General features: G+C 40.9%; 2 protein-coding genes across 3 annotated transcripts in view; both read right to left on the reverse strand.

The window, feature by feature from the left end:
• LOC115769891 (bifunctional heparan sulfate N-deacetylase/N-sulfotransferase) overlaps window positions 1-15,309 on the reverse strand; it is a 70,106-nt gene that overhangs the window by 32,764 nt on the left and 22,033 nt on the right. For both annotated transcript variants that reach the window (XM_030714907.1, XM_030714908.1), the window contains exon 3: window positions 550-759. In XM_030714907.1, the coding sequence (XP_030570767.1) occupies window positions 550-759 (210 nt within the window). The remainder of the gene's footprint in view (window positions 1-549; window positions 760-15,309) is intronic.
• On the reverse strand, window positions 7,797-8,362 carry LOC115769893 (bifunctional heparan sulfate N-deacetylase/N-sulfotransferase-like). Its single transcript, XM_030714910.1, has one exon. It carries the CDS (start codon window positions 8,289-8,291, stop codon window positions 7,797-7,799), a length of 495 nt encoding a protein of 164 aa, XP_030570770.1. The 5' UTR covers window positions 8,292-8,362.

Consider the following 15,309-nt stretch of genomic DNA (forward strand, 5'->3'; position numbering starts at 1 on the left):
TGCTGAGTGGGCAGTGCAACCTGGAGCAGGTGCAGGCTGGGCGTAAGGACTAAAAAATAGACATGACGCTTGTGGCTTCCGGTTGCCCGAAAAGCTAAAGGCTGGGGGCCACTCGACAACAAAAGCATAAGTTGCCAATTAAACTCGAATGCTTTGCTTGCTCCTCCTCCTCCTCCTCCTCCGGCTACCAGACAGAGATGCACAGAGAGAGGCATTAATTTCATAACCTGCCTTTTTATGGCTAGCTGCCCAAATTGGGTCAACATTGACAATAGCCAGGGACGCAGAGAAAGGGACAGACGGACATAAAGAGAGAACGCTGCAGGCAGCTGAGATAGATGGCAGCTTGGGCTAGCCATCTGGCATTCTGCCCCAGCTGGTGCTCCGGCCACTTGGCACTTAGCTGCATTCACAATTCATTTCTGGTGTCGGTTACGCTGGCACTTCCGCTTGCAGTTACTTTTGGCGTAATAATTGCATCGTTGCCTTCGGCAATTATGCAAATTTGTCGTAGCTAATTGTCTATGGTTCCTCTTTGATAGCACTTACTTGATCCGATTGTAGACCAGCAGCTCGGCAATGTCCCGACCCAGACCAGAGTACGTTGTCTCCACAAAAACCAACACCTTGGGATCGATGCGTAGACGTGCCTCGGAACGATGATCGGGCGCTGGTGAGGCATCACGTATGTGTTTGCCAGCTGAGTTTATCATTCGGCAGTTGATTATGGGCGCCGGATGAGTATCACGCTGAATGAGCCTGAAAAAATAGAGAGAAAGAACTATTAGTTAATGCTGCCAAGTATGCTATATATTACATTTCATATTTTCCACAGCATTTGCCTGATATATAGACAAAAGCCACCGCACAGCTTATGTCACATATCGCTAATGCTAAAGGAGCTTTCTTTAAAAAGCTTAAGGAAAGCCGCATGGCAAACAAGCGAATATAATGCAAGAGCAGCAGCAGCAGCAGCAAGAAGAACGAGAAATTGGTTGCACAAATAATATGTGGCAAGTTTCCTGTTGCAGGCAGGCAGGCGAATTGAAAGCCGCAGCAACGCTGCGTATACGCAATATGCAAACTGCGACAGCCAAAGACAAAGAAAGAAAAGCAGCTGCTGTCAATACAATAAGGCAACATTGTTATTGTTGTTACTATTGTTGTTGTTGCCGTGTGGTATACATATCTTCATTTGCATTGTTTTCGCTGCGTTGCGCGCTTCGGAGGCGCCAATGGGGCTCATTAACAAGCCAACAACAAGCTGAAAACTGAGCTGTCGTCTAAGAGGGTAAAAAGTTGGCGTGGGCTCATTCATACATTAGTTTAAACTTTATCCATTCGGTTAGAGTTGTGAAGCCAAAGTTTTTGCAGGTATTCAGTACTTTTTCAACTAACTCATAGTCCAACTCTGGCCTCACCTTTGACCTGGGCAACTTTTCTTTTTCATTTATAATCCATTTGGCAGCGGTAAAGCATTTTATTATATGGGTCTTATGCAATTTTCACATATCCTACAACTTGGCTCCAGCCCGTTCACAAGCTGCGGACACTGAAACGACAACAGGCAGCGCTTAGCAAAAGCGGCAACATGTGTTGGAGCCCTTTGAGCCCATTTCAAGTAAAATCCCCCAAAATTAACAAAAACCTATTAGGCCAAGCCCAAATGCATTGCAAAGGCATTTGGCCAAGCATCCGTTTTGGCCAGAAGAGGCCTGCCTGCCTTCTAGTTCTCGGAATGAAAAATGTAAATACTTTTAGCATGCGGCAAAGTGGAAGGACAAAACGAGCCTGGCAGCAAGCAACATGGCCCCGTTGCAGGACCTCCACTGGCAAAGCTGGCAAAACTTTGGCGCTGGCAAAACAAAATATTTAGATAGCAAATACTCACAAGCACACACACACAGACCGAACAGCTCACACACCCACATGGAGTGTACAAATATGTATAAATAGAGCGCACCCAAAAATGTCAGACACAAACTTTTCGTTTTCAAATACCCTATAATCTCACCTTGCACAATTGAGCTCGTGCAGGTGCAACATAAGATATTTTAGAAGCTATAAATCAAGCAGGCATTTGGCAACTGCCTGAGGAGCACTCGACTTAAGCAGATGTTAGATATAATAAACTTTACCAATTGACTACCAAAACTGAGCATGTAAAACATATATTTTGCTTGTACAAACTTTGTCTACTTTGAAATGAATTATAAAAAAAATTTAAAAAAAAATGCTGGGTGAAACAAAAAGTATATCTATAGATAGATGCTTTTAGCGTAAAGCTTGCTTAACTGAAGTTGCTGAATAAAGTCTTTCAGAGAAATTCAAAAGCTTTTGAGAGTTAATGAGCTTTTGCCCTAAAACTTATTTTTAATAAGATCAGACCACTTGAAAATGTGCTCGGCAGCTACAAATAAATCATTTTTGTTATTCAAAGCAGCTAAAAGTTTTGCAGGGTGTTCTATATGTCACCAGACATAAAAAAAAACCTCTTGCTTTACTTTTTAAGCGCCTTTTGGCTATGGGCTCTTTGGTGCCGTGCTGCACAATGATGATGAAGAAATTCTTGTTGCACTGCCTTGTTTGCATTTCGTGCAACATTTGCGTGGCATGCCAGCAGGCGAGCCCAAGCAGACAGGCGGCCGAAACGGCCAAACAGTCAGCTCAACCTGGCCTCTTTTCAGACGCTGTTCGCTGATTTATTTGTGCACAGCACAAAATTTCCGTTTCCGTTTCATTCGCTTGGCCGTGTGCTATAACAGACAGGGTAGAGCTGTTGGGTGTGGCGCTAGTTTCGTCTTTTGTGTTGCATAAATTAGGCAAGAAAAAGTCAGTTTATGCATTTGCGACGTGTTATTTATGCGAGCGTGCAACAAACTTGGCAGGGCAGCAACACGCAAATGTTGCACTGTCAACGGACCAGCAACTGAAATAACACGCGGCAGCAATCATCATGGCCAAAACTTATTAGTCAAGTTTAAGACACCATACGAGCAGCTTTTATTGAAATCCGTGAGCGCATAAACCCACACTTTTGCCCACGCACCCAGAACAGCAGACAGGGGCACACAATTCAGTAACATTTTATGTGGCCAGCTTTAAGGCCACAGCCATAGCCACGCCTCGAGCATAATAGAAAACCGCCACAGTCCCTCTGAGAAAGGGCGGCACGCTCAAACAATAAATCGTATGTAAAAATTTGTAATAAATTTGCAAAGTAGCAAATGCAGCAGCCGCAAAGTGCGACGCGGCCAACGGAGCGCATACGTAATGCAGCTGGGATAACGTAGCATAATAAAAAGGGGGAAACTAGCGCAAGGATATGTGCGCCATAGCTATCAGAGAATACGCCCCCTGAACTGAGAAAAAATGACTGAAATATACAAAAAGCAAAAAGCAGCGCGGTAAATGCAAAAATAGGAATAGAATACAAAGACAATGCGACCATTTGTATAAATTGAGAAGCGTAAAGAGAGGCGACATTTCAATAAGCGCTTCGCTTGAAACCACATTTGAAATAGGGTACGAATGTCATTCTAAAAAGAAATTTAATAGTTAGCATGCTGGGAAGTCTTAACTATAACAAGTTAAGCCCTTGCATATGTTATTGAATAACTTTGCCCTAGATTTCGTATAAGGAAAGCAGAAAAGAAAATAATATGAAGATGTAAATTTAAAATTTTTTTTTCTGTAAAATAAAATGAAAGTTAATTCTTCTGAAAGACACTTGAGTTGTGCTCATGATTCGCATTAATGGCACTTCAATATGCCATGGCTTCGCTAGTAAGTCATTCACTTCCTTTTTACTCTTTACTCTTCCTTGCTCGGCCCAATAAAGGAAAACTGCAGCCACTTAAACACAATGGAAAGCACAAAGAAAGGCGAAGCTCAAGCAATTGATAAAGCACCAATGCTTAAATATAAAAAAGCGTTTGCGGTGCAGACACGGCCAATTTTATTGGCATTCGCCGAAAAGTGAGAACAAAAAAAAAATGTTAATTAAATAAATCAAGCAAGCCAAGTTCAATTGGATTGCAACGGAAATGAGTGGGAAAATGCCAGCTGAGGCCGTTGGCTGGGGCAAGCTGGCAGCGCAGTTGGCCAAATGAACTGTAAACGCGTTCTGGGCAAAATGGCGGCCAGTATGGCGACGACGACCAGCATGATGCGTCAGGATATGCAAAACGGCCAGCAAAAGGACACGAGACCGGATCGAGTCCTCCGTCTGTTTGTTTGTTTGTTTGTAATTGCATTTAAAGCAAATAAACGTAATTATTTATTGCATTTCAATGACAGTTGACACGAGGCTGAACCACTAGACCAGCACTTTGGCTCTGGTTTAATGAAAGTCATCCGCAAGCGATTGCTAATGGGGGCGCAGTTGTTGCTGTTATTATTGTTGCTGCCTGCACCTGGCATATGTAATCACTTTTTCAATTCACACACACACACACACACACACGTACACACACATGCTTTAAAGCCCTGTGGCAATTGTCACTTATAATCGCATTTTCAATTTAAATGTTTAGTCAATTAATGCACGCAACGTGGATTTTATGACGCATACGTCATGTTGCACCCAACTCACACACGCACACACACACGCGCACACCGCAGTTAGGCTGTGTAGTTAAATATTTGCTCAATTCACAGAACTGGCAGAGTAATTTATGTGTTTATTATCAAGACGCGCATTTAGTGTCGCATTTAATTAGTGTTTAAGGCTGTAATACGCCTTCCATGCCCCACTCTCAGGCGTTCATTTGTACGCTGCAAAGCTCGAGCATCAAATTGCATTTATCGCACATAACACGCAAAGCAAATAACGCATGCAACTTTATATATATATATATCCAGGTGAACTGATTATATGCCATGTTTACAGGCGACAAATGTAAAAGAAAACACACGCAATTAAATAAAAATTGGTTAAAATAAGTATTGAGTGTGGCAATTGTTCACAATTTAAGTATAATTAGGATATGCAATTTGAAGGGAGGTATTCAAAATATTTCTTTATAGAAGACAAATAAATATATATAGTTATCGTAGGCAGAAAGTTTGGTATCTACAGCAAAATTGTATTCGAAATTCCTTTGCGTTCACATGTCAACAAAACTTTTAACTTTTATAAAGGATTTTTGATTTCTTATTTATTTGGTGCTTTCCGTTAAACTTTCATTTCATTAGATTTTTTTAACAGATTCATGATGTTATATTATTTGTGCAAGCTGTTTATGCAACTTTTTAAAAATGCCATTACATATTTTTGAATTTCTTGTATTTTTTCTGCTTCAAGTAAGACAGAACGCAGGCGACATAACGTTATTGACATTTTTGTCGGCTATTTTACATTGTAAGCATTACAAATCAATTATTGCAGCCTGTCAGGCGACTGTGCGTATGAGTGTGTGTGTGTATGTGTGTGTCAGTTCGTGTTATGACTGCATGCAAATCACGTATGTTTGCATTTTGGCAAAATGCGTTTTGCACCTACAACGACAGCTGCAAGAGTAACAAAAACAACAGCATAGAACAAAGTAGTTGCTGCATATGTAAATGCATGTGGGTCGTGTGTGTGTGTGTGCGTGTGAGTGTGTGTGCAAATAATGACAGACAGCATAAACAAACACGAACATCAGTAACTGGCGGCTGCCTGTCGCCGGGGGCCAGCCACAGAGAGCAGGCGGCATTGGCAGCGGCTGGCACGTCGCATGTTTCCGCTTTTTGCACGTAACGGACGTCTGGACATGGACATGAACAGGACATACAGGATATAAGCACACGCACACACGCACAGCAGAGATTCGAAAGCATTTGAATTCATTAAAATTTACTAGAATTTACACACAAGTAGTTTGACTTGAGCCTCTTTAATTGCCACATCCTTTGTGCAGCTGCTGCTTTGCCCTGCTGCTCTGGTCTGCTGTGGTCTGCTAGTTTTGCTGTTTTAACTCTCTGATGGATGGCGCCCACTTGAATAACTAATGAACTTTGCCGCAGTTAAGCTCGTAAATTAAATTTAAAGTGCACTAGCCAAGTAAATATTTAATAATCAACTGGCTTTGGGCAAAACAAATAAGTTTTTGAATCAAGAACGAAGAGTTAGCATGCAAAAATTTCACTAAAAACCAAGTCAAGGACTCGGCAGCACCTGCAGCCACTTCTACTGCTACTGCTGCTGCTACTGCTGCTGCTTCACTTACTGATGAAAGTAATCAAAACTTTGTCCGTTGTTTGTGCAACTGTAGGCGTGTTGCACTTTGCCGTTACTCAGGAGCTGCGGGCGCTTTTTCCTCCAAATGTTTGTTAACCATAATTGCGCGCAAAAGTAGCTAACGGGCAAGTAAGGCCAACTGCCACGCCCCCAGCTGTGCAAAATTTTCACAAATTAAAATACAAAATAAGGGCCAAGCCACAAATAAAGGGGAAAAATTGTGCGAAAAATAAAGACCGAAAAACCTTTTAAAAGTCTGTTTTTTCTTAGTTATGCGCGCAATTATAATTTATGAGAAATACGAGTATTTTTATCCAATCCCGAAATAGCTACGTGCCTGCAAACAGTACGAACTTTTAATAAGTTCTCGAGTACTGAGTTAACCAAAGGTGTAAACTTCCGTGGCTCGACTGTGTCGAAGGGGAGATCGTTGAGGGTGAAACTTTAAAAACAAGTCACATAAAAATCGTAGATGATTTTGCTGGGCAACAAAAGAAAAACTTACTAGTTAAAAGTTTTAGCTGCACTGAATAATACACGAAAGTGGAATTACACCTTAACAAGTTTTATCTATAAAAGATTAAAACAAACGTGAAACGTTTTAAAGCCCTAAGCGACCACTTTGACGAAATGAGAAGCGCAGAGAAGGCTGCAGCCCACAAAAGCTGATGCGGTAAAACTAAAAAGGGATTAAAGTGGACAGAAAATACACAACAATATATATATATATCGATTTTTATTGTTCAAAGGTTCTTTAGTGATGTATTAAGATTGTGTTTTCTACGTAGTTCGTAAATGGAGTTAAACGAATTGTGAATCACTGACAAATAGACAGATTTAAGAGGATTTAAAGGTCAAACTCTGCACAGGTAGCATTAGAAATATCACAAGCATTGTCAATAAGTGCTTTGCTTCTGAATACAAAAAAAAATATAAAGAAATCCGCTTTATATTATAAGTTAATTCCTTAGAAACTGCTGCAAGTTAATCTTCTCCTGCTCCCCCTGTTTAAGCTTAAGACCTTGTTAGCAAGCAAACGCAACTTAAGTACTGCAGATGAAACATTTTTTAAGGTAGTCTTAAGATGTTTAAATCTCCTTTGTTCCAGTACTTCACCCGCAATTGCAAAGCCAAACAACATTTGCCATGAATAATTTTGCACAATTTCTTTTCTTTGTTGTGCAATTGCAACTTTCAAGCGCAACACAATGCGGCAATACGTCATGAATAGAATGGAATGAAAATCGAGGAAAAAATGAACTGAAAATACTCAAACCAGTGCTTGCAACGCACATTCACCTGTTAATCAAATTTGCAGCATATTGAAAAGAATTCCCGTGCGTCACTTTTGCAGAATTAAAAAAATAAAAATAAAATTAAAGCAATTGCTTAGACAACAAACAATGAAGCAAGGCACCACTGCAAATGCGGAGATGGAAGTGCATTCATATTCACATCCACATTCTCACTCGCGTCCATCGGCACTCGAGCACAATAAAAATGATTTTCGTTTTAGAGGCACGGAGATTGTTGGGTCAGACTGTGCGGTTTTTAGAAATTGGACTGGCGCTACTCACCCATCGAACACGTCGGTGCCCACGTAATGCGTGTAGTAGAAAATGCTGACCACGGTGATGGCAAACAGCGCCAGGACACAGCGTCGCACATTGATGCCAATGCAGCGGCGTGCAATTAAATTACAACAATGGCAAAGCGAACTGGCAATGGATGAGCCGGCACCACCAGCACCACTACCGCCGCCACCAGCACCGCTCACACTGCCAATAGTCGTTGATGAGGTAGAGTTGAAGTCGTAGCTGCCGCCATTCATTTTCGCCTTGTACGTGACAATGCCGCTGGCCAGAAACCCGTTGGCTGTATGCTCCGGCGGCAGCAGCATGCTGCGATCTGTTGTGATGTTGGCTGTGTGCAGGTCAGGGGGCGTGGCATGGCCATTGGCAAAATGCTTATTGAGATGGCCGCAATCGACGAATGGGTCCGCAGTCCCAAGACCATGGGCATCCGCATCCGTTTGGGTGGCGGTCACGCTCGTCGTGCCCGACTGCATTTGCGGCTGTTTAATGAGTTTTTCATATTTCAGCGATTTGCCAGGCAAGCGATTTGCAATGTTGTGTATTGTTGTGGATGCTGTTCCTGTTGCTGGTGTAGATGTTGTTGTTCTTGCTGCTGCTGCTGTTGCTGATATTGTCATATTGTTGTTGGACTTCCGCTCGGTGGTGTTAACTACAAGTCTATATAAATTAATATATATATATATATATATATATATATATATATATATATATATTTATAGATATTTATAGATTGCTCTTTAATTGGCAGCGTTGCTTTTGGGATATGTGTTATTCGTAAGCTGGAATAGGTTCTAGAACTAAATATCTATATAAACTCGATTTCAACACTCGCGTATGGCACTTGTTAATTTCAACAACTATTAAGTACCCGGCGTAAAAAATGTATTAATTGTTTTCTGTCTTTTTCTTTTGTGGAATTTCTCTTTTCCTTTCACTTTTCGATTTTGGTTTCACTTTTCAATTCGCCATTTGATATGTTTCCAAATTTTCAAATATTCATTTTGCTTGGCCATCGTAGCTGCTGCCGTTTCCCTTGTTGTTGTTGTTGCTACTACTGTCGTTGTGGTTGTTGTTGTTGTTTTTGTTGTTGCTGTAGCAAGCAGCGTTGACTGCCATTATCAGTCATATGAGAGACCCACTTTCAGTTGCTGCACTATCAGACATTGACTGGGCCGTCTTATCTGCAATAATTAAATGGAATCACATTAAATAAATATTTTTTTTTATAAATAGTAAACAAATAGCAATTGCTTTGTTATAAAAGAGGGAACGGCAACTTGTTAGTTATGTTTGAGCAAAGGGCCAATTTATTACTAAAATAAGACTCTTGAATGGGATAAAGCACTAAAAGAAAATATCAAGATATTTGTTTTCCCCACATACATTTTTGAAAAGCGCAGAGCGAAGGGAGAGAATTGACAACAGGAGTTTTATTTAAATCAATATTTTCATTATAGTATTCCAGGCAACTCTTTAGCACAAAATTTCTTTGTAAGAGCATTGAATAGCCAACAAAGGCTATTCAATTTTCTCAATTTTCAATTTTAATTTATCTTTCAAAACTAATTGATGGCAAGCTCAGTTTACATTTCATATGAAAAGACTTAGCCAACGCCCCCTCCACCAGCCACAAACAGCAGTCTTTGCTATCTATAAAGTTGTTGACAGTTGTCAATTCATTTTGTTGGCATCTCGAATGTAAAGTAAACAAAATGCTGATAAACCTGCAAATAAAGGGAAGCCGCAAACGTTTGCCAATAGATACAAAGTTTGTAATTTAGGGTGTATAACTGTATCTGGGTGCGCATCTATGTGCGTGTGTGTGTGTGTAGATTTAGCCATTAACTGCATATGTGGCTTACTTTAATTGCAAATGGCTGCGGCTGTCACCGAAATAATGACAACATACTTTCCGGCGCTTTATGGCCCAACCAAATGAGTCAATAATGGGGTTTGGATGAGCTACAATATTTGCCATGCTCTTGTGGTCTCTGTAAACATTTACCAACACGTGTGCGCCAGAAACGCAGCCAGCATAAAATAGGACGTAAAAACAGAACTGAAAGTTTGGAAGATTTTTATTTTGGCAAGCTTGAACGTTGTCTGGATACAAAGCGTATTATCCAAAATATGTAAACAGTTACATTTGTAATGGTTTCAGTTTGAGAACTACCAAAGCAATGCATTAATTTAAACAAAAATATTACAGCCATAACACTTTTTAGACAGCGCTGGGCTTAGTTTATCATTTTTGCCATGTATATCACTTATGTAGGTGAAAGTTTTCCAACAGCTGGCATCAGAAACCACTCCAAGAGACTTGCAATAATTCAAAAAGAACATTTTTCTAACTCAGCCACAGCAGAATACAATGTAGCCAGCAAGAATAAACAGCATCAGTTAGGAAGAAAACTGGCAACTGGTAACTGAAAGCTGTTAGACAGGCCAACAACAATGTCTGGGCGCATTCTTGGCCTTGTTTTTTGCCTCTGTTACAAATTTATCATTAAAATGTCAGAACTTAAATTGATTCAAAAAGTTTAGCCCGGTCGGAGCAAGGGTAAGCTAGAGAACGGGAGAGTTTCAGAGTCAGCACAAGCGGCACCGCAACGTGCCTTAGCTAGGAGGCATGGCATGACAATGCTAAACCCCCTTGCCACAGCAGCTCCTGCTGCTGCTGCTCTTACCACTCGCTAGTTGCAATGTCGCTTAGGCAGAAGTTTTTTTTTTTGTGTGTGGCTGCTGTTTGTTTGCGTGGATTGCTGCATACTTAAAGGCGCGCAAAAAACTTTGCTTTCTTCGTTAGCCAAACTTGTTTAATTTCCTTCTCAATTGTTCATGTGACCTCCGCCAGCGACCGCAGCAAACTCTGCCGACTGCTTTCCGTTCTGTGGCATAAATACTTTAGCTAAACTTTTGCTTCAGTTGTTGTTTGTTTGTCCGTTTGTTATTGCTTGTCATACAACTCTGCCTCTGCCACTGCCTATACATATATATATAACAGCATATATTTATTTCTGTATCTTTAGATATTCATATACTTTTGCCCGAAGGTTGCCAGAAAAATAATATATGTGGCATGCACTTTTCAATTTACATCAAATATTTATGCATGTCGCCCGGGCTGGCTGGCATCTCTTTTGCCTCACACCACGCTCATGTATTTTCTGGTTAATAACACATGTCTCTAAAGTTTCATGTCGAGTTATTTCTGTTTGCTAGTTTTCAATTTGCTTGCACAGACAAAAAAAAAAGTACATCTCTGGCATTTCTGTTTATACCATATATTTTTCTACGGCATCGTGTTTCTAGGTGGCGGCGTAGTCTACGGCAAAAGGGGTGTGCAGGGCCATTAAACAATTTGCTGAGCATGTTGAAAACTTAATGCCGCAAACTTCGCGCCTGGGTCTTTAAGGCCCACAGACCCACTCATCGCAGCTTCACGGCTTCCAAAATTTTTTTCGATCTTGTTGTTCTTGGACTTTTTTTTTCTTTTCCTTGATTTTAATGGTTTTGAAAACTATTTATTTTACGAAACATTTTATTTACATTGTTGAGCTATGTTGGGGCATCGTCGTTTACGGTACACTCCACAGTACACACAGCTCACACCCTCTAAAAACAGCCTGGATGGACCCTCAACATATTTCTCCAAATTGCATTGAGGCTTGTGGCCGACTGTGCAACAACAACAAGCAGCTGGAGCTGTAGCTCTAAAATTAAGTAGGAACAGTTTTGAACGAAACGCTGAAGCATAAATACACTATGAAATGTCACAAAAATGCTAAAATATAATTATTCATTGTTAACATTGTTGTAAATATAATTTGTTGAATTCTTTATTATTATATTTAAACAAAAAGCGAATTGTATTTTAAAATATACTATATATGGTGTCAAAGCTAAGGTCTGTCATAAAAATGTCAAGATTTATATATATTTAAAAATATTTTACGATACAGCTAAGCCATTTTGACCAGAAACTAATTGCTGTAAAGCCTAAAAATAATTAATATAAATATTTTTGTAAGGAACTGCATGATACCAGACTCTCAATGAGTTTGGCCCACAGCAAATGTTTTGACAACAAAGAGAGAAATCGATTGTACCCCATTGTAGTAGCGTAAAAATAACAATTGCAGCAATAACAACATTGAAGTGTGCCCCAGAGATGCCTAGTAACCTACACGCCCCCGACGGCGCTGCTGCGGCCACCCTCAGCTTTGTTGTTGTCTATTTTTCCAACTTCGCTGTTTTTGGCTGCCCATTTATCAGTCGGCATTTGCTGTTGTTGCGTTTTTGTTGTTGTTGTTGTTATAGCTATATGCTTTGTTTGTCTGGGGCCCTTTGCGTTTTTTGTTAGCTTTTCGCGCGCTCGCGGCTTGAACTTCCCAAACCAACCGCTAACACATACACACATATATGTATGAATGGGATGCCACCCCCTGAGCCGCCTGACAGGCCAGACATATTGATAATCGTTTTCAATTTGTGTTGATTTTGTTGCTTGCGGCAACAAAAAAAAAAAAAAAAATGGATGGAAAAAAGGGAAAACAATCAATTGTCTGTAGTAAATTGAATGCAACGCCAACATTTGAGTGAGTTTCTCCCCTCTCCGCACAAACGCCGTCCATGACTTGCACAAAACGTCTAACTTAACCCACTGACGACGGGCAGGCAACTCCCGAGTCCCCCCACCAGTGGCTACTGACTCATTGGCCAGACGATTGTCTGGACTGCTGTCTGCCCATTTGACTGATGAATGCGTCTTGGGCATTATGCAGTTGCCCCATATGCTAAGCGCTTGAGAATGGGCTTCCAAGGAATCCGAGTATCTCCCGCTTGTTGTTGTGCGTGGGCGGCATCGTGGCAGTTCCCATGTCGTTTGCCATCGCACGCATCGGTTAAACGTTCCATCTATAAACAATTTGTGTGCGTGTAATGAGTTTTCACACTTTTACGCCTGCGTCTGTCTTTCGAGTTTCCAATTCCCCCTTATTGCTTATTGCGTGTGTTTGTGTCTCAAATTTTTATGTTGTCATAAATCAATGGGACTGACATCAATTGCTGCATGTGCTGAGGTTTGTCTCGATTTATAGAGTTGCAGCGTGGGCAGCGACCAGGTGATTGGATTTGAAATGCTGGAGGAGGTAATGTTTTAAATTTACTGAAGTTGAAATATTGCTGCTAAAGTTCTAGCGTGTGTAGCTCTTCAAGCTGTGCTATATAATATATTTACAAAATAAAGAAGTCTATACTGAGCAAAATTTATATGCTTTCCTGATTGTCTTAAAGGTTTTGATTGATAAGAGCTTTATATGGTGCTAATGCAAAAAAAGAATTTTTTTAGAATTTTGTTGTTTAAAAAAAAATGTGGTTATAGTTAAGGTAACAGCCCTACAGCTTGTAAATAATAAATATTGAATATTTATTTAGTATATTACAATGAAAAGTTCAACTGTCCAAATGTGAAGCAAAGTTTAGATTAAATGCAAGAACATATCTCCAACTATCCAAACGCATCTCGTATTCAGCTCTTAAGTATTATATAGAGCCATAATTGTGCACTTACAGCATTAAGTACTCTATAAAAAAGTTGTTAAAAACTGAAATTTGGAACAATTACAAGCACATTAGAAAATTTCTCTGCCACTTACGAATTACATATCTCTAAAACATTTTGGTAAGCAGCTTGACAATCCCCTGGGCGCATGCAACACAAAATGTCTTCTAAAGTGCCTCACAAATTGACTCTTAAGTGTTGTTGTTGTTGTTGTTATAACAGCCTAAACTTCTCTATAGATGAGAGAGACATATCACTTAAGAGATGTCACAGAGGCATTCAGTCCTGTTGCTGCCGTCAATTATACGTTGTGGCTTTATAATGGGGCTGAATATGTTATTCTAATGTGGACTGTTTTATATCAGTCTCAATTTGCGAAAAATTCTCAAGTGAATATATACATAACACCCATAAAACTTCCATTAACATGCCAAACGCAAGTATATATTTTCTCCCTATTTATTTTGTTGGTTAATTAAAACATTAGACTGTGCACTCAAAGAAAACTTTTATGCACCAGACAGACAGATCTAGGCCCCACTCCAACGCTCGCCGCATTCCACATTTGCCTCTCCAGCTCGAAGCGTGCTTAAAACAGAAATCGTGTACGGTTTGCCAATGCTCTCCTCCGACCAGAGCTGTTCAAGGAGACACTTTCAGTGTGTTCATTTGTAGATTGTTAGTGGCGAGGAGTGACGGGGAGGGCGTGGTAGGTGGCGGACAGGTGGCCCGGGTTGGGCCGTCAAAGTGACCCAGTTTCTAAAAATACGGTGGCAGAGCAATAAAGCAAAATCAAAAAAGTGCTTGAATGTATTTTACATCATTTTGATTTTATTTCATTTTGGCCTCAAGTGACGAAGCAATCGAAGGGGGCACAGGAAAAACCAAGCAGGGGCAGCGCAGACGGGGCAGCCATTTCAGCTTTAGTCTGCAATTTGCTGCCGCTGGCTAATAAGAGTCCCTAAGTGTTGTACTAACAATGGAAAAACATTTTCCACTCGCATTTCACTGCACAGCTCTGCGCTCCCCAACTAATTCAATTAAAGTCTTTATCTCTCTCTCCCTATCTCTATCTTCCTGACGTCACAGGGCCAAGGTGTACAGCTCTGAGCTGCTGCTCCAAAGTCACGACGTGGCATTGAATTTATTTCTAAGCCGATGAGCGCTTATCTTGTTCCAGTTCATTGCGCAGCGAGTATTCAATGTTTATAATTATGTAGGAAATACACAAGTTACACATATATAAAAATATATATACATATCTATGTGTATATAGATTGGATGACGAGGCATGTGGAAACATTCGCCAGACAACTCGTCAAGTCTCCAGCGGCGCACAAATTGGGGCAACGTTTCATTTAATGGACGCCCACATTGCCACAGTTTACCTCCATCTGCTGCTTCGGCTACAGCTAAAGCTCCCAGCTCCCAGCTCCAGCTCCAGCTGCAACTGCCACGGTCTGTGTCAATGTCGCAGCTGCAGCTTTGTATCTGGTTCTGGCTGTTGGCTGATCCGCTTGGCGTTTCGACCACAAGCCATTGCCATTGGAGATTTCTTGGCATATTGCGGCTTGCAACTGCGACTGCCACTCCCCGACAAGAGGGCAAGTGCAGTGCAACGCTTTGGCTAAGACTTTGGCGTGGGCTTTGGCTCTGGGCTGAGGGCAGCCCACGCACTGCTCATTGTTGTTCTGCCCGTTGTTGTTTGTTTGCTGAGTGACAGTAAAGCCTCAAATTGCAGACAATCGTGCAGTCAAGGGTAATCTCGGGAGGAGGCGAAGGCTTAGCAGTAAGCGCAGGCAGGCAGTCTTGATTCTGTTGCCTCTGCTGTTGCTGCCGCAGTTGCTAACGATGCGTTGGTGTTAGCATTCGGTGTTGGTTCTTTGTGTAATTGACTAGGCGTGTAACTGGTTTTGAATTGTTGTTCC

This window comes from Drosophila novamexicana, unplaced genomic scaffold (genome assembly GCF_003285875.2).
Source record: "Drosophila novamexicana strain 15010-1031.04,08,12 unplaced genomic scaffold, DnovRS2.1 tig00004554-arrow-pilon, whole genome shotgun sequence".
Taxonomy (NCBI): Eukaryota; Metazoa; Arthropoda; class Insecta; order Diptera; family Drosophilidae; genus Drosophila; species Drosophila novamexicana.